The sequence below is a fragment of the Candoia aspera genome, chromosome 1 (genome assembly GCF_035149785.1).
Source record: "Candoia aspera isolate rCanAsp1 chromosome 1, rCanAsp1.hap2, whole genome shotgun sequence".
Taxonomy (NCBI): Eukaryota; Metazoa; Chordata; class Lepidosauria; order Squamata; family Boidae; genus Candoia; species Candoia aspera.
The window spans coordinates 150266688-150290842 of NC_086153.1; the positions used below are offsets into that span (position 1 = coordinate 150266688).

The following is a 24155-nucleotide window of genomic DNA, read 5'->3' on the forward strand; positions in this document are numbered from 1 at the left end:
TTACACCCGCAGGAGGGGCGGTGGAGGAGGAGGAGGAAGAGGAGGAGGAGGAGGGAGAAGATGGCGGACGATCCCAGCGCTGCCGACAGGAACGTGGAGATCTGGAAGATCAAGAAGCTCATCAAGAGCCTCGAGGCGGCGCGCGGGTAAGGAGAGATCTTGGAGGCGGCGAAGGGGTTGGCGCTCACGTGTGCCGAGGGAGCAACCTTGCGTGCTGGGCCGAAAACGGGGGGGGGTCGTTATGCGTGGTATGCCTCCCCCCCAAATTCCTCCCCGTAGGAAACCGAAATATCAGGGGTATTTCTCCGGGTCGCTCGTGTTCCAGCACGGAGGAGCGCTACGCGGCGTGTGCCTCCTCGCATGCCCACAGTTGGAACACGAGGCTAAGTACTTTCGGTGAGTTTAGGCCTTAAGTTTCTGGGGAGTGTGCTTTGCGAGGCTGGATCCATGTGGAGCCCTGAGCCTGCCAGAGCGAAACGGTTCCGTTCTTTGATACTCGTCCTCAGTTTGTGAGGGATTTTCTTCTTTACAGTATATGGCCCACTTGCTGTCAGAGGTGGTACACCTGTGGTGCAGTTCGGACACTTTCAGTAGTTCAGGCTAAGTATTGGCCTCCATTTCACTTTTTCACACACACACCCGTTCAGATGGCTCCATTGTCACTTTTGATTTCTGTGATGTTGGGCTACTAGTAGGACTAAGATAGAGGCACTATTTTAAATGTGAAGGACACATTGGGCACTCATTCTAAACCTTGGGAATGAATTTCATAAAACCCAATGTATATAATCACTTCTACTCCATTTGTAATGTTTGTATTTCTTGACAGTTTTTCTCTCCTCATCTCCCTTCATCTTGTATTCCTCTGAACTTGCACTTCACTGTTCCCACAACGAATTGTTTTTATACTCAGTCAGAGTAAAATTTATAGCTGGAGCAACCCAATTTGGGTTGGGGGTTTTTGTCTTATGTGTCTTAGCCTGGGACATTTTACTTTCACTCAGTTGCATGCTAGAACTTGCCAGTCAGTCATCGATACAAAAGGTGACTTAAGAAAAATAATTGCAGATGTTCATATAGATAAAGCACAACTATTTAGTTATAAAAGTTCATCCTCTTCCTTTCTTGTTGACATTTTCCTAGTTTTCGAAGTACAGAGGGTTGTTTACCTAATACTGTGGTTAGGGGCTTTCAAAGAACAACAGCAGGTACAAGATGTTTTAGAGTTGACATGGTCAGCTGACTACCTATCTTAGTGGCCTTCCTTGGCTTCTCTTTTCTTGAGATTGTTTTTTCTGAAATTTTCCATCCATTGAAGCAAGTAAGGGAATGTTTCTTGCTTTGTGCTGGCCAAGAAAGATAGCTTTTGTTGCTCTTCTGTCCTGCATGCATGAAAAATTGAGAGTGTGACTGTTTTTACATTTGGTTGTTGAACTAACACACATCTATCCTTGCAATTGTGTAGAAGGCCTATTATAAAGGACAGTGACTCTTTTCTCACTTGAATCCTAGCTGTGTGCCAGAGATTTTGGGGATATTCAGTGAATAGCTTGAAATAATGGCCTGCTATAAAAGCCAGCCAAGATTTATGAACCTCAACAAAAAAATAAAGTATATATTAATGCTTCAAGTGCCAAAGGGACATGTTAATGTTGCTGAATGACTAGCTTCTCCAAGATTCATATGAAAGCTTAGCTGTGTTTTAAGTAATGTCATTAATCTGAGGTTCTTAGTAATTTTTAAGAATGTGCAAAACTTACTGATTTGAGATTGGAACATTCCAGACCATTTTCTCCTTTGGCGGAAGGTAATGGTTTTAGAAGTAAATCCTCTAAACCAGAAGCTGTTTGGGGTGCTCCAGCCCCAAAACAGGTCTGTTTTGTCTAGAATGCGCTCTCTAGGACACTTCAACTCACATCCTACATGTAGGATTTACTTCCAGAACAGCATGGCCTGGAGGGTATACAGAACATTCTGGAATGTTCTATTCCTCAATTGGTGAGTTTTGTACATCACTAAGAATTCTTTTTCTCCCTTATAGATTTGTATGTGATAGACTTTGGGAAAAGGTGCATGAAGAATGCTTGCCTCCGTTGTTTCATTAATGTCTAGTTAGTGCTTGATATGCCACTGGCTAGGCTAATGGTCATTCAGCTTAAGGACTGGCCTAACAGAAAGCTGCTAAAATTATCTCTGAATATTCATTGGAAATTAACAGCAGTGTTGATCCTTTTTGGTTTATCCTTATTGCTTCTGAATTAAGTACTGTATTAGTTAAATACTTGCAAAGGGTCTTCTTCATGGAGGGGTTCAGTTTGCACATAATTGTAAGCCATAGTAAGCTTGATTTGCTTTTGGATGAATTAGCTTACCAACTATAGCTTAGCGTTGACTAATGGATATTTAGTTATAGTTTGTTTTATTATGTTAGCAATTTGCCTGTTATGCTGGGAATTGAAAAAGCAATTAATTCCAATCCTTTTCCAAGTGGGAAGCACGGAAGTATATTAGAAATTCACATGCAGGAAAACTATTCTTTATTTCTGGTTAATTTTCTGCAGCCCTATAATGTTTGCTATCTATCATATGGCAGGAGTGAACAAAATTTGGATTCTTAATATACAGCATAGAGTTGATGTTCTAATTCTGTTCAGTAGCAGTGGAAGAGTGCTTTGCATGTTGTTTTATATCCCATCTTTCTCTATCTAAAACACTTTACAAAAGTTGAAGTGTTGTACAAGTATATTGAGTTTTTGAATCCTACCCTTTCTGTTTAATTGCCAGTATGAGAACTTGAGCATTGGCAGTTTCTTGGGTATACTTTTTAATTAGTAAAAATAGACAGCAAGCACAACACAATTCAAAAAGCCTGTTTATCATTGCTCATAATTATGCAGTATTTCAGGTTGTTGGGGCACCAATTGACATTTCTGGAGCTGGATAATCTTCCATTTAAATAAGATCAGCCAGTAGGCAAGTAAGCTAATTCTCAAAAGCAGTAAGTTCAGAGTATTAATTGGAATGTCAACTTTATAGGTAAAATGGGGGAAAAAATGACTTTTTAAGGAAAAAAGGACTTGAATTGGTGGCATATCTGACAAAACAACAACTTACAAAGTGTTTTATTGGTCTTTCTTGTTTAAACTTCATCTTTCTTGGGGATAGTATTTTCTACATTCTTAAAGATCTTGATAGTGTCACTTTTCAAGAAAAGTATATTGATATATTCTTTTTTGAAATACTTCAGTATTACAAATATTTAAGTAAAAAGTTCACATTTCAGTAGCATATATAGGTGTAACTTTTGCTGAAAAAGATAGGAAAAATAATGTATCCCAGCTGATGAATATTATTTTGTGTTTTGGTTCTACTGTTCTCCTGCAAATATACTGTGGTTATAAAACCTGGTGATAATCTATCCTCATGAAGTGTTCACAAAATGTATATAAAATGGTGCTCAAATCTTGGGCAAGCTTTAAAGATAGCAGGTGAATGTTAAGCCTTCAGTCTATGAACTGGTTCATGTGGTCCCCTTTAAGCTATAGTCTTAGGAACGCTCAAGGTAGATACTAATGATGTTTGAGCTCTGCAACTTTTTGAAAAAGTCATGCGCAGGGATATCAGGATAATTGTGCTTCTTTGTACTGAGTTGTGTGTTTCGTATAATTTTGGCCTTTAGGAACCGTGCTTACCGGTTTTAGATTTATGAGTGTTTCAGGCAACTGCATGATAAGCTTGCAGCATCTGAGGCATAACTAAGAATAGGCAAAGTTGAATATTCTTTTATGAGGAATGCTTTTCTTTTGTTTCCTTACCTTACATTTTTCTAGTGCCTAGCAACTTATTTTAGTATATGGATTGCTGCAGAATGATCTCATAACAGGCTGCATATCTAAGTGGAGCTTTTTATTAAATGAGAGAGTATTATAACTGAGTAGAGATTCCTGCTAATCTGCTTTATGAAATCATTTACTCCAAATAGCTCAAAGCAGTTTTCAGTGGTGCTTCAGCTTATATAAGAAAGAACTGTCAACAGTATTTTCTCCAGCGGTATCCTGAATATCAGATTTGGGACATTGTTGTGGATTTCCAAACCCAGGGATCAGCTAGGAAGAAATGAGAGATAATAAGGTAGAAGGAGAAAAACTGTTCCACAAGCAAGTGCTGCTTGTGATTAATCTTTAGGATGTAGATTACTTTTGTGTGTGTGTGTGTGGTATACATGCATATGGCTGTATAATTTAAGCCTACAGTGATACGAATTTTCTGGAGAATTTTAAATTGGAAAACTTTCCAATACCCTTAATCAGTTAAAAACTGTTTTAAAATATCTGTATTAGAACTTGTTAGAAATTGTTATTTACAAATAAATATTAAGCATATGTATGAAAGGGAAGGGACAAAGATGATCTATATGGAATAATTGAAGAAAAGGAAATTATATTTGTGAAACCACCTCATGTCACCAATATCTTTTCACTATGCTTTATAAATAGTATTTTTGTATTCCCAGCATCTAAAAAAACAACAACAGTAGAAGCGTAATTGGAGAAAACAGCAAAAGAAGTAATCATACTCTTCCATCCAAGATCTTTTAATTGTTGTTGTATTAGCAGGAAAATGCAACAAGGCAATGGAAATAAGCAAGTGATTGTGCAGAATCCCCCCCCTTTTTTTTCCAGTCATTATGAAAACTTTCCATCCCACCTTGAGGCTGCAGAGACCAGGAAAACAAGTTACTGTTCAGGGTTATCAGTGTGTGTGTTTTAGCTTTAAGGCCCAGGTCAGTAACTTAAGTAATTCCCCTATCTAAAAATAATACGTAATGGCTTTGAACTGCTTTGAATCCTAGATTAATCATTTTGGGGTTAAAATTGAGCAAAGCTAAATGAAAAATTAAAACAAATAGTTAAGTCTTGGATTTCTGAAACTAGCTAACAATTTTATATAAATTATTTTTTGCCTGCCGGTTAGTAGTTACCTCTCTTACATGTATAGAATGAGAAAACATAATACCTTTTAAAAAGCAAAATCCTATAACCATAGAATCCCAAAGAGAACTGCCAGAGAGCAAATTTTGTTGCAGGAATAGCCTGATCACTTGCTTATTTCCATTGTCATGTTGCATTTCCCAGCTAATGCAGCAACAATTAAAAGATCTTGGATGGAAGAGTATGATTACCTCTTTTGCTTGTTTTCTCTAATTACCCTTCTACTGGTCATTTTCTATTTTTTAAGATGCTGGGAATTTTGTGTGCGCGCCCACATACACACAAAAAACAGATGTAAGGAGGTGCAGATACCAAAACTCTTCCTCAAAATACGCCAGCATTCATTTTTAGGAGGATGCTTCATCTGTTTTATAACTTTCTGAAAAACTTAATTATTTTGAAAAAAATGCCTTATGAAGTACCTGTTTAATACTCCATATTAAGTATATAAACAGTATATAAGATGTACGCTATCATATAATGCTTTCCTAGTGTCAACTTGTGATTGTCCTTCTAAGCCTTGACTTCTCCTTGTTCTTATTAACCATGTTAATACTCAAAACATTATTGGCTTTTTGCTGGTGTAAATAACATATAGTTATCAGTAAAATCCTTTGTATCTTTGATGTCTGTTTTTAATCCCCTGGTTTGGATTGTTCTGGTCCTGTTATATCAGCTTAACCTTTATCCTAAATAACTTGGTGATCTCGCCAGTTTCTGGGGTCAGTAGAAAGAAAAGCTGTTTTGAATTCTTGGCAAGGTCTTTTCTACTTGCATTTTTGCAGAGGAATATGTGCCAGGTTGTCAGAAGTTAATACTAAGTCTCATACTTATCTATAACATTAAATAAAGCTACTATTTAAACCACTCATCCTCAGGCATTTGTTCCTTATTTGTATTTTCTGTGTTAGTTAATCCATGTATTTTAGGTGTCTTGCAATCCATCACAAGGAGCTAAATACATTTAAATAATACCTACTATTTAAATGTATGATCAATTCCACCATCCTATCAGTTACATTAAGCAGTTCAAATGAATTTCCCTCAGTTTGAGGAAGAAGCTCTAGAAATAAATTAGTTTTTATCTCTGGTTGAAGACATAACAGTGTAAGTGCTTGGTAGTGAAGTTAGAAAATAGCCTATTATATTTATACTACCCCATCTGGAATAACATTCCAGATGGGGTAGTATAAATATAATAGGATATTTTAGTTCCATACATTGTTATAGTTTATTTAGCCATCTTAGACTGGCACATGAACTTCATGTACACTTGAAGGTGTGGGATTTAGCAGATGTAATAATGATTTGGTAATTTGTGCAACTAGTGCAGTATGCTTTAGGTGGAACTAAGTGTGAACCACAGAATTATCAGATTCCGCTGAGGCAGAGCAGGTCCGTGATCCCCAACAATGATCCAGCTGTGTATGTACTGATGTGGCTTGCTGTCAGAACTTACTCCTAGGGCTGTGGGTGTCATTGTACCCACTGGAATGGCTTCTGCAACGGTCTCCTTAGTATCACCCAAGCTGTCCTTGCTATGATCAAGCTGCTTTTGCCTAGTTATTTATTCATTTATTTCTGGAATTTATACTACCACCCATCTCCCCCCAAAGAGGGACTCTGAGCGGTTTTACGTTTGCCCTAGGATGGCTTTGCCTAGGTGGTATCATGTTGGTCCTGAAGCTAAGCCTGTGTGCTGAGCATGCTGACCTCCCATCCTGGGATGTTATCCTGAAAGAAGAGATGTGAAATGGGGATATAGGCCCAGCTCCAGGACCCAGTATGACACCCATCAACTCAGCCCAGGAAGAGCCACCTGTGGAAGATATTTCAGCATTGGAACTTTTCTAAAATAGGGGCAAACATTAGACAAGTTTTGACTGCAGAGTACCATGTTAGCAAATTTGGGTCTGCTATCCTGGGTTCAGGATGTGACGTATTTTAAAGCAGATGTTTTATTTTACATAGTTTAGTTGCAGGCAAAACAACAATCCGTAATAAACTATACCTGTGTCCAGCTTTAGCTTGAGATGCATGAATTTGCTTCAGATAAATGTACTCTTAGTATTGTTAGATATCTTTCATTTCAAAAATTTCACTGAAGCTTAGAATTTTTAAAGCATTTTTTCTAAAGCAGCAGTTCTCAAAGTGTGATCTGGGGGTTCCTGAGACCCCTTCAGTGGGTCTGCAAAGTGAAATAAATATTTTAAAATTTCTCAGTTTTAATTTATAATACAGTAATTATCAGTAGATGTAACCCACGTAAACCAAAGCTCTTTGGAGCCCTCAATCATTTTTAAGAATGTAAAGGGGTCCTGAGACCAAAATGTTTGAGAACTGCTGCTGTAAAGCATTAGAGCAAGACTGTGAGACAGAATTGATATATTCTCTGTTCAGTAGCTAGTCCTGATAACTTGCTCCCTGTCTGATTTATTTGCTGTACTTTTAAGCTAGCCAATGCCAGGAGTTGTCTCAGTAATGTGTAATCAATTAACATTATCATATTCCAAGTACTTATAAAGTGTGTAACTTTCCAAGCACTGTATTGTACTGCCCAGAGTTGTTTGCCAAGTTGGGCAGTGGAGAAATGTGATGGATGAATGAATGAATATTAAGGAGGCATCTGCTCAGTGGTTTACAGTCTAATCAGTCAGTACTGAAGTAAAAAGAATCTAATTATAAAAGGGTCAGTTATTATTGCAAAACACCCTAACTACTCCCAAATTAAATTTCAGAGAACAGAGTGGCTGCAAAGAATGCATGAGGCTAAATTCACCACTTAGCTAACCCTAACTTAATCTCATGCTTCTCTCAAAGCGAACTGCAGAAACCCAAAAGCAGGTTTCTAAAACTGGGAGTTGCTATGGTGGACTAGTAACTATAGTAAATGAGAACAATCCTGTACTTTAGAGGCTTTCTTTTTGCCTACTAATAGTTGATTGATAGTTAATGGCGTAGCTTGCGTGAAGTGAGAGAACAGCTATATTGGCCTAGCGACTGACCTTCTTGTAGGGACTAAATAAATATATTTTATTAAAATGTTATTAGTATGCTTCTGTGAAAGAGTATGGATTCACATAGATTCAAATTTACCATTTTATGAAGCTTTTTAGCTGCTTGTGAGTAATTGCTTGCTTAGAGGAATAGTACTTTACACATAATTTATATTTTGCACTTCAGAGTGTGGCTGTCCTAACAGTCAGGAATCACGCTGAGACGAGGAGTAGGTCTCTAGTGTTTATTGCTGCTACATAAGACAGAAAATCCTAACAAACTGAAGAAGCGTGGGAAAAACCCAGACAGATAAACCCCAAAAGCTAAGGCGGGTCTGATCTGTGTCTCTTTGAATGGCTGCTTAATTCCTCAGTACTACGCATGCGTTTTTCCCCCTGGATAGGGGCCCCCTCCTGCTCACCATCAGTACTCATGACAGTGGCTTAGCCTATCTGTTCCAGATAATCTTGTCCTAATTCACATTTCTAGCTGCTGTGTTGGTCAAGGGACTATGGAAAATCCTGTTCGTAACATAAGTCCAACACAAGTGTTCATAGTAATCAACAGCACCCTAGATTTTTGCCTTAAAGTGTACATTTATTCTACCATGAGAAGCTGCTGTAATTTCACATTTCTTTAGCTGCTTTACCTTTGCCATAGGCAGGTACAATACTCTTGAGTTCTGTTCCTCAGTGCAGAGTTTGCTGAAGCCATTGAGGAGTCAAAATCTTCTAAATAATTGAGAGTTTTGGAGATCAGTTTTCTTGTGAAGTGAAAACTACTGAAGGCTGAAAGTTAATCTGAACCTTGATTAAGATGGAGCAGATTTGGTTGTCTTCACTGCAGTTTCTCCTGACTATAGGGCTTACTCATTTAACCAGCAGGTGGCAGGAGTATGTTCTTCAGAGGTGCTGTGTGAAACTTTGATTTGACGATTCAGTTAATTTGATTGACTTCTCTGTATGTTGCATATGCTTGTCATACTCAGCCATGGGTGATTCACACAACTTTGTTCTTCTAGTCCAAATATAGTTGTATTATATATCTTATTTAAGGAACTGAGCAGCTTAATTATTAATATTGTTTTAGTAATATTGAAATGAATATATGTGTGAAGTAGGTGTGAGATGGTCTTGCAAAGGCAAGTTGCATCTTAGTGGAAATAAGGAGTAGATAAAGAACTGTGCAAGAATTGCTCACATTTTTGAAAACCTAAGGTATCATCCTTCCATCCTTCTGAGGTTGGTAAAATGAGTACCGTCACCAGGGAAGGTGACGACTGGGGAAGGCAGTGGCAAACCACCCCGCTATAGTCTGCCAAGAAAACGTCACAAAAGCAGCAGCCCTCCAAAGGGTCAGACATGACTCGGTGCTTGCACTGGGGACCTTTCACCTTTCACAAGCTATCAGTAGCACCTGGCTTTCCTTGTCTGGATGTTGAAGCTAAGCAGAATCAGCCTGGTTAGTACTGGGATGGGAGACTCACAGGGAATCCTAGGGCAGGACTAGGATCTAGACTGGGAATCTGAACAATCCCAGAAACCATTTCGGTACTACGGCAAAGAAAACTGCATGCTTGTATCTTTCTTGTCACCAGTAGTTGATCTTGACTTGAAGAAGACTTCATTTTGAGCAAACTTCATCAGGTTTAAAGTCAGATGGTTCAAACCTGTTTTTAGCTATCTGCATAGCTCTTCCTGTGGTCTGCAGCAGTAGTGCATTGCCAGTTTTGCGATTTGTTCTGTACATAACAGCACACTGCACAGAAATCAGATATTGAAGTGAATGTACAGACAGCTGTCTTGTAAAAAAACACTTACCTCGCTGTCTGTACATTCACTTCAATAACTGATTTCTGTGCAGTGTGCTGATATGTACAGAACAAATTGCAAAACTGGTAATTTAATTGGTTGCCAGTACCTCAGAACTATATGTGTGGTAAAGTTGACATGTCTCAAATAACTGTGTAGATTAGAGCATCTAACAAAAGTCTCTTTATTAAGGTTTTGGGAAATAGGAAATTGTGGTCCACTACTGCCACATTTTGCTTTGAAAACGTGGTGTTTTACCTAGTTGCAGAAGGTGAAATCTATTGCTTAGGGACCACTATTACTAGCTGTAGGTGGCTGAGGGCTGTGTGATGACATTGGCAAGGTCAATATGACAATTTTTTTCATTCATTGTGGAAAGATTCTATGACCATTTTGAGAAGATAGAATTAGAGAGGGACCTGCTAGTGAATTTCCACCAAGGCATAGTTTTGCAACACTTAATTTACCTTCCCTGTTTTCTGTAGAGGGAATTATGACTCGGTAAAGAGACATAGAACATGTTTGATCTCCTGGCAGCTAAATACTGAACAGGGAATTCTAGGTATTTTAAAAAAACATTTGCATACTGTTGGTGAAGGATTAAATGACTTGGTGATGATGATCGCAGCATCAAAAACTGTAGAAATGGAGAAAATAGCTATATGCTCCTTATGATTGAGGGAAAACACTGGAAAGGGATATAATGCATTAAGGCTTGCATCTCAGAAGGTATGTCCTCTGCTGTCACTAAACATTCCAGTATGAAGATGAATCATTTGTGTGATGTTTCTTGTGTGTTAATTGCCTTATCAGTATGATTCTGATAAGATGGGAGGACTGGGCATTTATTAAATAGGATATTAACAGTGGAATGGGGAGAGGAATGTTTCCACAGTACTTAAGAACAGGTTTTAGAGGATGTGCGGACATTATTCCTTTAACTGTGTCAAATATGCCAGAATGAAAGGCCCCCATTGCAGTATCATATCAACTTTATTATGGGCATAGACCATTGTACCTTTGCAGTATTGTATTCTATCTGCATGAACTTTCTCGGTGCTGGTGTGCCAGAGCTACCTTCATAAGTCAGTTTTCCTACTCGAATTTCAAGGTAATATATGAAAATACCATTTTACAAATTTGTATAGAAATTAAAAAAGATTTGTATAGAAAAAAGGATTGTATTTGGGAAAAGTAATTGTTCCTTTCATATTTCAAGTCACTTGCGGTAGTTCCAGCTGGAGAGTTGTGCTATAGCGACATGCCTTTTGGTTCCTCAGAAATTCCTTCCACCTGCCTCCTAGCCCATAATAGCTAAAGATCATCATGTAGATAGAAGTAATAACAGATATTGAAATCTGTTGACCCTTGTTCTGAAGAATTATTTGTTAATACTTTCTAGTTAGCGTGGATCAAGTTTGCATACTTACTTGGAACCAAAAGGATTTTTTTTACATGTACTGATAGGTTTTGACAGGAACTTGTAAGCTTTTTTGGTACACTCAATTTCATTGTGTTGAGCACTTCCTTACAGCAGCATAGATGGATATGTGCTGACTTACAACCTATAGCATGTTTTGTTATGTGTAATGAATACTGTATAACTATTCCCCTATCCACCATTTATTTAGGTAATTTATATGGCTGCCCATCTCTCTTCCACATTTAGTATGGAAAGTCTTAAATGTTACTTTGCTTGCTTGAACCTTTATTTTTGTTTCTTTTAGCAATGGCACCAGCATGATATCCTTGATCATTCCCCCCAAAGACCAGATTTCCCGAGTGGCAAAAATGTTAGCTGATGAGTTTGGCACAGCATCAAATATTAAGTCTCGAGTGAATCGCCTTTCGGTCCTTGGCGCCATTACATCTGTACAGCAACGGCTAAAATTATATAACAAAGGTAAAATATCCTGCTAATTCCATTATAAATATTTTGATTCAAGCTTCAGCAGTACTTAAGATTATATCTTTTTTTTTTTTAACAGTACCTCCAAATGGTCTGGTTGTTTACTGTGGAACAATTGTGACAGAAGAAGGAAAGGAGAAGAAAGTGAACATTGATTTTGAACCTTTCAAACCAATAAATACATCATTGTATTTGTGTGATAATAAATTCCATACAGAGGTAAGTTATTTTTGTTTTTATTTTTCTCTTAATTGCAACTGTGTTATACTATCTACTGTTTATTTAATAGCAAGGAAAGCTACTGAGCATTGGGAAGTCTAGTGAGGTGATACTGGATGTAGCGCTATGTGTGAGGACATGACCATTTTTCTGCCCTTTATTTCCACAACTTCCAGATGAAAATGTTTTCACAATTGTATTTTTCAAGGAGATGGAACACAAAAGAAAAATGTGGAACATGTGAACCTGAGAACTGAGTTGCATTGCATTCTTTGCAAAGCATTATATAATTGGATATCACCAAATGGACTTGTCCCAGTGAAGTTTAGAAGTCAGATTGTGAATTGCTAATCCAATGCTAAGATTATGGATTATCTTTCATTTTGTTTGTTTGTTTTTTAATCCGTTCAGTCATGTCTGATTCTCGGAGATTGCCTGGACAAATCCCTGCAGTTTTTTTGGCAAGGTTTTTCAGAAGTAGTTTCCAATTGCTTCCTTCCTAGGGCTGAGGGAGAGGGACTGGCCCAAGGTCGCCCAGCTGGCTTCATGCCTAAGGTGGGACTAGAACTCCCAGTCTCCCAGTCTCTAGCCTGATGCCTTCACCACTACACCAAACTGGCTCTCTTCATTTTGTATGCCAAGTGCCTATCAGTAAACTTGTGTGAAGTCTTTCGTTACTTAGCCTGGTACAGATCACTAACAGTCTTTATCTTGGTGAACAACTTGAGCCAAGAATTACACAATACACAAATTCACGTGAGGGTGTTGCTTTATGTGCCCCATTTTGTGCCCCACAAGATTGGCACTTTACTCTGGTGAGTGGCCATATCGGGCAGAAATTCATTTGTTTCACTCCTCTTGGAGTTTCTCTTTCTTTGTTCACAGATGAGGTATGGGTTGTATTTGAACATCATTTGTGTTTTTTTTTTAAGAGTGTGTCCATTTCTTCTTAATCAAACTGGCTTTTGGTGATTTCCTCTTACCTGACTTTGCACAATCCTTTCTAGCAAACTTACTGAGCTGCTGTAGGCTTGGCAGCAAATGATCCATTAAACAGTACAGTGACGGTAGTTTAAAATGTTTGAATGAACCTAATTAATTTGTTAATTTAATGAGTTTGGAATGATTATAGAAGTTTGGGGTATAAAAAAGATAAACCCATTCCTGTAGGAGAATCTCTCTCTCGTCTGATTTGTTATATATGTTTGTTCAAAACCAATTTCTGTTGTGTTGACTTTTAGGCCCTGACAGCGCTATTGTCAGATGATAGCAAATTCGGCTTTATTGTGATAGATGGTAGCGGTGCACTTTTTGGAACACTTCAAGGAAACACCAGAGAGGTGCTGCACAAATTCACAGTGGATCTTCCAAAGAAACATGGTATTGTATCAAAAATGAGATAAACTGATGTGTTTTTAGAAAAAATAATTTGGGGGGAGTAAGACTTGTAAGCAGTTTGGTGATTTCTGAGAGGCTGTATGCTGAAGTTTCCCCCCCCCCCAATATATTTGGGTAATTCCAGTACAGTAATATGGAGGCTAAAGTTACGTACAGTAGTGTTTTCCATTAAAACATCTGTCTTCAAATAGGGAGCTTTTCACTTGTAAAAAATACTTGTAAAATAGGAAGTCAGAGAAGTCAGCATCACCAATTGATACTCTGTGCAGCTGGCAAGGTAATCACTGAATATGTTTAGTTTCATGTGTTGGCTTCAGACAACAGTGCAACTGCATTTGAGTCATTCATTGAAACAAATGCTTAAACATTGAATATGGGAGGTTTTTTTTTAAATATGAGCTTAGTACCGAATAGAAACTTTATTTATGGAAATGGCTGTTCCAAATTTGCTTGCTTGCTATCTGTCTATCTGACTGAAAGCATTTCTGTACTCCTTCCTGTTAAAATAAATCTCTAAATCGATTACGGTTAAAATTACATTTTTAAAAAATGCGTTAAAACAACTTGAAACATACATTGAGATATTTTACAAAATACAGTACAAAAATACAAAGTGTACATTAAGATAATAACAGACAAACAAAACAAATAAATTAAAGACCACAACAGCACTAACAATAAGGACAAACTCCAAGCATATTTTGTTGAGGGCATTCTAAAACGGGGATACCACTGAAAAGGCCCACTGCTGGCTAGCTGCTTGCCACTTCTAAGTTGGCCTTAGAATGAGTACCTTGAACAAAGACCGGAAACAACATTCTGCACTATTCTGCACTAACCGAACTGCCCAAGGGCTACCCATATTTCATTAATAGTAATCTAAATGTGAAGTTGTAGGCCATGGAATAATGTAAAAAGCTATCTGAGCTGGTGCACCAGCCTGGACTGATGAAAGATGCTTTGTGCTGCTTGTACCTTTAATGTAAAAGGTGGAATGTTGAAGGGCTAATATTGATATATTTATAAATATAAACAAGTGCTAATATTTATATACTTATATCTCTTGCCTTTCAAAGGGAGAGGAGGCCAGTCCGCCTTGCGTTTTGCTCGTTTGAGAATGGAAAAACGTCACAACTATGTAAGGAAAGTAGCAGAAACTGCTGTGCAGCTGTTTATTTCTGGCGACAAGGTGAACGTGGCTGGTCTCGTGTTAGCTGGGTCAGCTGATTTCAAAACTGAATTAAGTCAATCAGATATGTTTGATCAGGTAAATAGAAGTAACCTTGCTGGTGGTTGTAGGTCTTGCTGGCAGTTATACGTGTAAAGTCTTACTGATGGCTGTATGGCTCACTAACATACATCTGAAGTCTTTCCAGTAGTAAGCTGATGATAGCAACTGAAATATGTGGATATTGGAGCTACATTTACAGTATAGAAAACCAGCAACTTTGAGAGTACTAAAGGAAAGGAGCTCACAGATTTTAAAATTTGGCCATTGGAATAATAATAATAATAATTATTATTATTATTAAAGTTGTATGCCACCCAACTCAACAACTCTGGGCAGTTCACAACAATTAAGCAAAGAAATTAAATCAGTAAAAGATGACAAGTAGAATTTGATTGTTCATGAAATGCTGCACCTCCTTTGCACAATAAAGAGGCTTCACATTCAAGCATTGTGGTGATGCAATTATGAATATAGTTTGGAGGTGCAAGTTAACCATGTTAAAAAACAAAGTTAATGCTGGTTACTTTCTATTTCACTTTATTGGGTAATACTTTTAGATGTGTAATTGTTCTTTTATCTAAAATTTTTAATATTAGACCTCTGTTTTTGTAGAGGTTGCAATCCAAAGTACTAAAGCTAGTCGACATCTCATACGGTGGTGAAAATGGATTCAATCAAGCAATTGAATTGTCCACTGAGGTCCTGTCTAATGTGAAATTCATTCAAGAAAAGAAGCTAATAGGTATGAAGAACTACACATCCAGTCTTTCCACGCTGCATACAACACAAATGTATTGTCAGATATACAAAACTTGTCACTTAAGTTATGCAAGAGAAGGAAATAAAGATGCAGCATCCATCTGTTCATCAGTTAGTTTAGATAGGAATTGTCTTGTCCTTTAGGGATGGTGAAAACAGTTCTCCACGTAACACTCTTTGGAGTTACAGATACGAAAATTCTGAACTAAAAATATTTTAAGGCAATGTAATATTTGTTCAGATCATAACTTCTATTGCATATGCATACTTATTTTTGTATTGGTGCTTCATGATGCCTTGAGCTTACTAGAAGAAAATGCTATTGCTTCAGCATTAGTGACTATATGATTTTACCATGAAAGAACGTGCTGCTGACTGAGTCAGAGTTCCATGCATAGAGAAACTGATCAATAATGTTCATGCTGCTCAGAAAATAGAAGTTTGTTTCCCCATCAGGAAACACAGTTTTTCAGGTAATGTATCGGAGCCTTCCACTTAAACAGTGCACACAAATGTGTGTTTTATCAAATTTATACCTGCTGCAATCATGAGACCCTTGGCAGTAGAGAGTAATTAAGCATATACAATAAAAAAAATTGTAGTACAATTAAAATAAAATTCAAAACATAAAAACGACAGGGCTTCCTACTTACCATAAGCCCTCTGGAATAACTCAATTTTCAAAAGGTTCTGGAAGGGCAAAAATAGTAGAAGCAGATCTGATTTCTGAGGGAAGGCTCTTCCACAGAGTAGACGCAAATACTGAACAGTGGCACCTATAGGTCTTGGCTCCCATACCTCACAGAAGTGAGAGGTCACCAGTCGTCTTCTCAGAATGTACAAATCAGGTGGGTCAAATCCAGTTGGATAACCTCATTGCCAAGCCATATAGGACTTTATAGATGACAACCAGCATTTGGAATTGCGCTCAGAAGCTAATAGGAAGCTAATGTGGTGCCTGGATCAGTGATGTGATATGCTGTTGGGTGTGAATGCCAACTACTAACCAGGTCATTGCATTCTGGAGTAATTGAAGTTTCTGAGTGGGCTTTGTAGGCAGCCCTATATAAAGTATAAGGCAGTGGTACAGAAAAGTGGCGATGAGGATATGAGTTAGTATTAATAAGCCCTCCTGCTTCAGAAAGGGACATAACTGCATAGCAGTCAGAGGCCATGATTTCAACCTGTCCATCAGTCAGTAGTTGTCATTTACAGCATCTTGTTTGACCCTGGTGGTGAGGTACCATTGGGTATCATCAGCATACTCCAAACTGATGGATGACCTTACCTAGTGGCCTCACATAGATATTGAAAAGCAAGGAGCAAATATCCAAACCTGCAGTATCCTTGTGGACTTAACATCTGGCTGACCTCTCTTCCCTACCCCATCTGGAACTACTCAGTAAGGAACCAATGGAACCATGTAGGACGTTGCCTCCAGTCCCCAATCCTTGTAGGTGGTCCAGAAGGATACTGTGTTCAGTGGTATTGAAGGTCACCAGAAGAGGTGAATTACTTCAATCCAGATCATCCACAAGAGTGACCAGTGCTGTCTATCATGTCTGACCCTGGACTGAAGTGCTTCCTCTAGAATGCCCTGTAGCTGCCCAGCAGCTTAACTGACCATCCCCACCCACCCAAAAGATGAAACCATAAAAAGTGCATGGTCCAATAGGTCAGCCAGCCACATTTTGCTGATCTGATGAATCGCCATCTTCCTGAACATGTTCATCACTATTTCCCTCATGTTGCAGTAACATAGCCTTCTTGTCCAATTAACTTGCTTTTGTGCACTGAATTAAAATAATTGCGACATATTATAACATCTTTCTGGTTTGCGCTAAATGTAGGCCGATACTTCGATGAAATCAGTCAGGACACAGGAAAATACTGTTTTGGTGTTGAAGACACTCTAAAAGCCTTAGAAATGGGAGCAGTAGAAATCCTGATAGTTTATGAAAACCTGGATATAATGAGATATGTACTTCATTGCCAAGGCACAGAAGGTATGTGATTCCCATCGCTTTGCTCTTAGGCTTTCAAGTATTATTTATGTGGCTGGATTGTAGGTCACTGTAAACCTTTGGATTCTTGCTGCTTCCATTAACGGAAATCCATACCTCCCGACAGGAATAATTCTTCTAACATTAGCTTTACAAATACACTAAAAATCAGTATCGCAAAGAACATATAAATGTACTTAAAATAATATGAATTGTAATAGATGCATTGTTAGAAAATCCTTTAGGTAAAGCAGTAAGAAAAGCGCTTAAACATTCTTCAACAATGCTTGTCTTTGCATTTATTTGTCCGTGTGCTCATCGGGTGTGATCCATGCAGGTAGCTCTTAGTTTACAGTGGTTACGACCAGAACTTGTCTGGGTGGGATTGCTACAGTTGTCCTGATGGCTGTAGCTTCGTTCTTCTCAGCTGTGGTGGTACATTCATGCAAATGTAACCATGTTGTCTGAGTGCCTAGGACAGAAAAAGGGGACAATTAACGTATCTGCCTTCCTCTGTGGTGAGACCCGGAAAAGAAAAGATCATTTTCCAATAGCAGCCGTTACATGTATTAGATTCTCTAACTTCCCCCTGAAGTGAACAAATTCCCTAATCTGTATTAGTAATATTTGTGATGCTAGTTGGATAATCTGATTTGTCTTTTAGGAAATCGTGCTATTATTCGTGTTATGCTTTTTTCCCTCCTGCAGAAGAGAAAATTCTCTATTTGACACCAGAACAAGAAAAAGATAAATCCCACTTCACAGATAAAGAGGTATTTATCGAAAACTTTTTTTTTAATCCTTGCACTAACAGTGGAGACATCTTGATGATCTCAGATAAGTCACTATTAATCCACTTCACAGAGGAGGGGATGGGGTAGTTCCTGTATCTGTATCCTGAGTGCTTTGAGTATGTGCTGGAATGGACACTCATGTAGTAAAAAAAAAATGGTGTTCAGAACCTAAGAATGCAGCTAATACCAATTCTCCTGGGTACTCAAATTAATTGTATAATTATCCACCTCGCTTCATTCTGTCTTCAAGATACAGGAGGTTGCTGTTCAGGAAAGGACTGGAAGCACTCTTGCCTAGACACACACTTTCTAATGGTCGTGCTGTCATCTGATCCTTCCAGCTGAGAACAGTGGCATGAAGCAGGAGACCCCTGTGCTCCTCATTTTTGCCTTGGTAGGCAAGAGCAAGGACGTGAAGCAATGCCCTTAGAATGACTTATTTTAGAAATTAATTGCCAGCAGAAAGAGGACCAGCCCAACAGCTAAAACAGCTTTATTGCTCTTCTGTGCCTTCAAAGAATAATCCAGTCTCTGCTATTATCTTTTATGAAACCCAATTTTTTGACACAGCTGTTAGTAGATGCTGGACTTATACGTGTTTTGCAGAGTTCCAAGAGAAAAGTGGGAAAGTTCTTAATAGGGCCTATGGAGTCTATAGTGTTGTCTATAAACAGGGGATTGGCAAAATAGTCAAATCTAGAATTATTCAAAAAGTGTAGCAAGATAATGGAGGCAGTAAGGGAAGGGGAGTGGTTTTGGGTTCCCAGTAATTGGCAAAATGCTTTTTTTTTTTTTTTTTGGCCTTTTGGTCTTTCTCCTCTGACAGTAGTGGGGCACAGCACGGTTTCCCCAGGTGGAATTAGCAAGGAGATAATTCTGTGAAGATGGTGGCTTTTAAATCCTATTGTTTCAAACCATTTAGGATTCTAAAGGGGATAAGTAATATCCTGAATGGAGCCTGATACTGACATATTCATATAACAATGAAAGATAACAGAATAGACTTGCTAAAATTTCACTTTGGTGTGATAATGCTAGGTTCCTACACTATCAAAATGAATGAAAGGCATCACACTGGTTATTTTTCCATTGCATGCTTCTTTATTTTGGCGACAGAATGCTCTGCCTCTCATGGTGTAAAGACAGGTGGTATATTGCCTACGATTCAAAACATAGCATTGCTGATAGGTACTCTTCAAATGTCATCTCTTTTAGACTGGACAGGAGCATGAACTCATAGAAAGCATGCCTCTGCTGGAGTGGTTTGCAAACAACTACAAGAAATTTGGAGCCACGTTGGAAATTGTGACAGACAAGTCACAGGAAGGATCCCAGTTTGTGAAAGGATTTGGAGGGATTGGAGGTAAATGGAAAATGAAAACATCAGAGTGCATGATCACAATATGCCCTTCATTGTTGTGTCCCGACTGGCAAGACTGTCAAAATCTCATACATTTTCAATGGAAAATGCTACAATCTTGTGAAATATTAACTCTCAAGAAATGATTATTTATTTTGGCACGTGCCAAACACTATTTGCAGTTTTCTCCCAGACCACCAGTCTTCCCCTGTTGTTTAGTTCTTTGGCACAAATACTGATGATTCGTGTGTTAACAATTTACAGTTCTGTCAACATTTCATCATTTGGTAAACAGTTACAATTCATTGAATAGCCAACATAATGCATTACCTGAACTTTATTTTCGGGGGATGCTTTATGCAGGTGTCTGCTTGATCTTCCAGTTGCATTGACATGCTTTCAGCTCCTCTTGGAGGAGTGCTGCTCACAAATAAGCTTGTCTATGGGGGAAAAAAGACTGGTGTCATATGACCCACAGCTTTTTCAAGAGTCCTTGATTTATGTGGTGATTAAAGGGCATAATATAAATATGCCCAATGTAAACAATGCAGTAAGAATGTAAAGCAAATTACTACATGGAGAATGGTGTGTTCATGATACTTCCATAATTATCCCAATAATTGTCAGATAATTTAGGCTTCCTGCTGCATATCTGATAGCTGGCAGGCTTCCTTTTTGAAAGGATATATTTGCTTAGATGTAAGTTTCATTGAGCTTAATAAGATTTGCTCTGCAGTAAGAATAGTTATTGCTGAGTGCTAGAATAGGTAGGATGTGAATGCTACCTTCTCTGTGTTCTCACTGAAGAAAGCATCTTGGGTTGGTATTAAGGTGCACTGATCAATATACTAAAGAGATTGAGCAAAATACATTAACAGTATACTAAGAAATGAAGGTGAGAAAAAGGGTTAGTATTAGGTGAGACATCAGTGGGCTGAATGCATGAATATTGTGATATGAAACCACCATTGTGGTTGGCAAGGTTACCATTACTTAAGAATTAAGACTGTTAATTGTTTAGCCAAGCCCTGCCGCTCTAACCAGGAAGAAGACTGCCACACTACCTGCTCTTACTGATTATGACAATGCTATCATCCCCTGTTCCATCCCCTGTGGATGCCAGATGTTCTCTGAAATAGGGATATTTCAGAGAACATCAGTAATATTATTTAAAATAGCGGATAATTTCACAGCACATTAGTTGGCACACTATGTGTCCACAATAAGAATTTAAAGAATGTTTTCAATCATTTGTTACTTTATGAGAGTTATTCTGTATTACTCCTCTGTACTTCCACACTTTTGGCTGTATATATGCTGTTCAGACAGGGAACCCAGCTTTTTTTTTTTTATCCATTCTTGTCCATTTCTCAGAGACTGCCTGGGCAAGTCCCTGCAGTTTTCTTGGCAAAGCTTTTCGGAAGTGGCTAGCCATTGCCTCCTTCCTAGGGCTGAGAGAAAGCGACCGGCCCAAGATCACGCAGCTGGCATAGTACCTTAATTTGGTCTGAAATTAGTTTTAATTTAATTTTGATTTTAATTTTATATTTTTACAAATTATAAATACATTTTAATTTAATTTAGTCTGAAATTAGTTTGCCCTGTGATTACTTGCTTGTCTGTCCCAGGTTAGACTTTTTCCTCACCGGTTCTATCCTGTCTCACTGAGCTTCTTGTTTCAGCATATGCCTATTCCTGCCTTATAGCTTTAAGATCTTTCTCAGATGTGGTAAAGGAAGTTCTCACATACACCATTATTGAATTTTTTGACAGAAAATCTAGACATTTCGGTTAAAACTGAAATGATATGAAATGAAATGAAAACGACTAAAGACCTGCTTTTGTCAGCAGGCTTGGAATGGGAGGGGGAATAGTTATACCTGGGGATGGCTAGCGCCCTAAGTGGTTTTGAGGGGCGTCCTACACTCATGGACTGATTAAAATCTCTTGCCACTTAGATTTTACTATATTCTTATTTTATTGTATTGTTACACCGAAATGGTTTTAAGTTATAACTGCATTTTATTGTAAACTGCCCAGAGTCCCCCATGAGGGGGAGATGGGCGGTGAATAAATTTATAAATAAATAAAATAAATAAATAAATACGCTGTCAAGTGCTGCAAACTGACACATTTTAGAGGTCAGATTGCAGCACTGCTCTAATATGAATCCTTAACCTTAAGGTTTTCTCTATAAGGTTTAAATCAGTGCACCCTAATATGAACCTAAAATGTTCAATACTAGTGGGAAGGAAATATAGTCTAGTTCAGAACTTCAGCAATTTTTGTGCTGAGTGCTCTTCATAAATAGGAAGTATTTGTAATGTCTTCCCTTAACATTTATTTCCAAAGGTATCTTGCGGTACCGAGTGGACTTCCAGGGAATGGAATACCAAGGAGGAGATGATGAATTTTTTGACCTTGATGACTACTAGGTAGTCGGCCTGGGTCTGGCAAATGTGCCTCGCCCCTCCAGCATCCAACCCAAGGAGAAAACTCGTGATGGAAAACAAAACAGATCCCTGCCTTAGAATTGGAGTATTTCCAGAACTTTATCCAGAACATCGGGTTTCAAAAAAAGAAAGAGAAAGAAAGCAAACCCTACTGATTTGTCATAGTGTCAGTACAGCAGCACTCTACTAGGTTTCTATAATGCCATTTGGACTAATTAAAAAAATCCCAGTTTTTACTTTTACTTAATGGTGAAATTGGTTGCTCTTGTATTTTATGAAAATGATTTTTTTAACCTTCAGCTACATTAACTGCTCCCAACCTTCATTTGAAACAAAATAATTATCCTGGTTTGTTTCTTACTTTGATAGGAGGAAATTTATTGCTGCTTTTTGCAGCGATACGACCCATTTACATGGCGTTCTTGGCTTAGACTGCAGAAGAACCATCTTAGGGAGACCTTGTTCCTATTGTTCCCAGTCTACAGTGGTGGAAGTAAAAGGAATTAAACTCTGCTGTGCCAGCTTTGAAAGGTGTGACTTTAAAATTGGGAAGTCCACCTATTTCATTCTTAAGACTGCAAAAACACTGTTTGTATAAATCAGGAAGTGTGTTTCATGAAAGAAAATGGAAGTGCCAGGGTCTCAGCAGGCTTAACCGGGATTATGAGTTGTGTGGCCTTCACTCTTCCCTTTTGTCAGTCAATAAACAGTTTCCACAAGCAAGCTAATACTGCTTACGCTTGGTTCTGTACTTTACTAGGTTTTTTATGTTTTGCTTTGGGACTGCATAAGCTGCCTTGGTGAATCAACAGCAAACATTCACAAACTGCTTTAAAATGCAATTATCTAGCAAAATGTGACCAACATAAGCCTTGGAACTGGTGGCTGTGGAGCATCTGTAGAAATAAGTAATTTTTTTTTTTTAGAAGTTAGGCACCAAAGATTCACATTCAACACTATGGCATAGTTCATGCAAGGCAGTTAGCTGACTTCCCTGCATCCCCTTAGGACTGGCTGATTTTTGAAAGGTACTCTGATATTTTAATGCCTAGCTCCGTTCTCATTTTCCTTACCATTCTTGTGTTGGTCAGAAACTCCCAACCTGCGAATATTGTGTATTGTTCCAAATCCTGCCTCACTTGAACTGAAGGGAGAGTTGTCTTAACTAAGCCTTCTCATCACAGTATATACTAAGAGGTCCAAAATGACTTTCTGTCAATGTGAGCAATAGAATTTGTATCTTTTTATAACTTGGCAAGCAGGCAATGCATGTGTTTGCCCACAGGAAGTTTTCACATCGGGTGGAATCTCTTAGGGAAGCTCTTTATGATTATGGATATACAGACTGATTTGCAGAAATTGTGATCACAAGCATCCTTAAGCTCTTCAAAGCCGCCTACTTTGACTTTGCCATTGTAAATGGGTCTGCTGTGACATGACAAGAGCAGAAAAATTGGGTGTAAATTTACAGTTTTGAATATACTGCTTGTTTCACATTTAGGGTATGCAGCTCCTTTTTTTTTTGGTAGTTTTATTTTTACTATTTAAGTTTGGAAATGATGCCAAAATTTTGTATCTCTTTAATCAATGTGTGATCTCTGGTGGTATATATTGCATTATATATTGATGTATATATCAATATATACTGGTATGTATTACACTTACACAAACACATTAAAAGGGTGAGAATCCCAGCCTTTTGCATACTACGTAGCCTCTTCAGAGCGCTCCCAAGCAGTGATATCTTGGTGTTGTGATGTACAGAAATGGAGAAGAGTATTAAACCATATTTAAGAATATATACTGGATCCTTGACTTTATTTTACTTGGGGAGGGTTGCAGCATTGCCTGCTGCTCAGCAGATTGCCTTGGTTTTAATAGAATACTTAATGTTTTCAAACATGTAGCTAGCACCTCCTCCTAAACACTGACATGGATAAATAGCAGAAGTGGTTTAAATCATGTTATTTCTTGCAACATGCAACATAGTTCAGTTCCCATAAAACTTGAATTTTATCTCAGGAGTAAGTATTTCTTAAAAGTTAACTTTCTTTGTTCAATCCTCCAATCTTTCGTACTGTGCCACAAGTGTCTTAAAGTTTTTGATGCAATAGCACAAACCTTTTTGGGAACTAAAAGTATGAGGCCTACAGCTTTCACTATGTTATTTCCCATCCTTTCTGTGGTTTCTTGCTCAGGGTTGACATATTTTCTAATCCATTGCTTGTTA

General features: G+C 38.1%; 1 protein-coding gene and 1 long non-coding RNA gene across 2 annotated transcripts in view; one reads left to right on the forward strand and one right to left on the reverse strand.

Annotated features, from left to right (window-relative positions):
- ETF1 (eukaryotic translation termination factor 1) lies at positions 1–23724 on the forward strand. The gene is made up of 10 exons (XM_063315770.1): positions 1–146; positions 11527–11702; positions 11788–11927; positions 13169–13307; positions 14402–14592; positions 15169–15298; positions 17166–17321; positions 18027–18091; positions 19328–19475; positions 21825–23724. The coding sequence occupies exons 1-10, from the start codon at positions 61–63 to the stop codon at positions 21905–21907; spliced, it is 1314 nt and encodes a 437-aa protein (XP_063171840.1). The 5' UTR covers positions 1–60; the 3' UTR covers positions 21908–23724.
- Positions 17315–24155, reverse strand: part of LOC134505844 (uncharacterized) — a 19845-nt gene continuing 13004 nt past the window's right edge. The window contains exons 2-3 of the long non-coding RNA XR_010068754.1: positions 19803–19912; positions 17315–17790 (exon numbers count right to left, since the gene is read on the reverse strand). This is a non-coding gene — a long non-coding RNA (uncharacterized LOC134505844). The remainder of the gene's footprint in view (positions 17791–19802; positions 19913–24155) is intronic.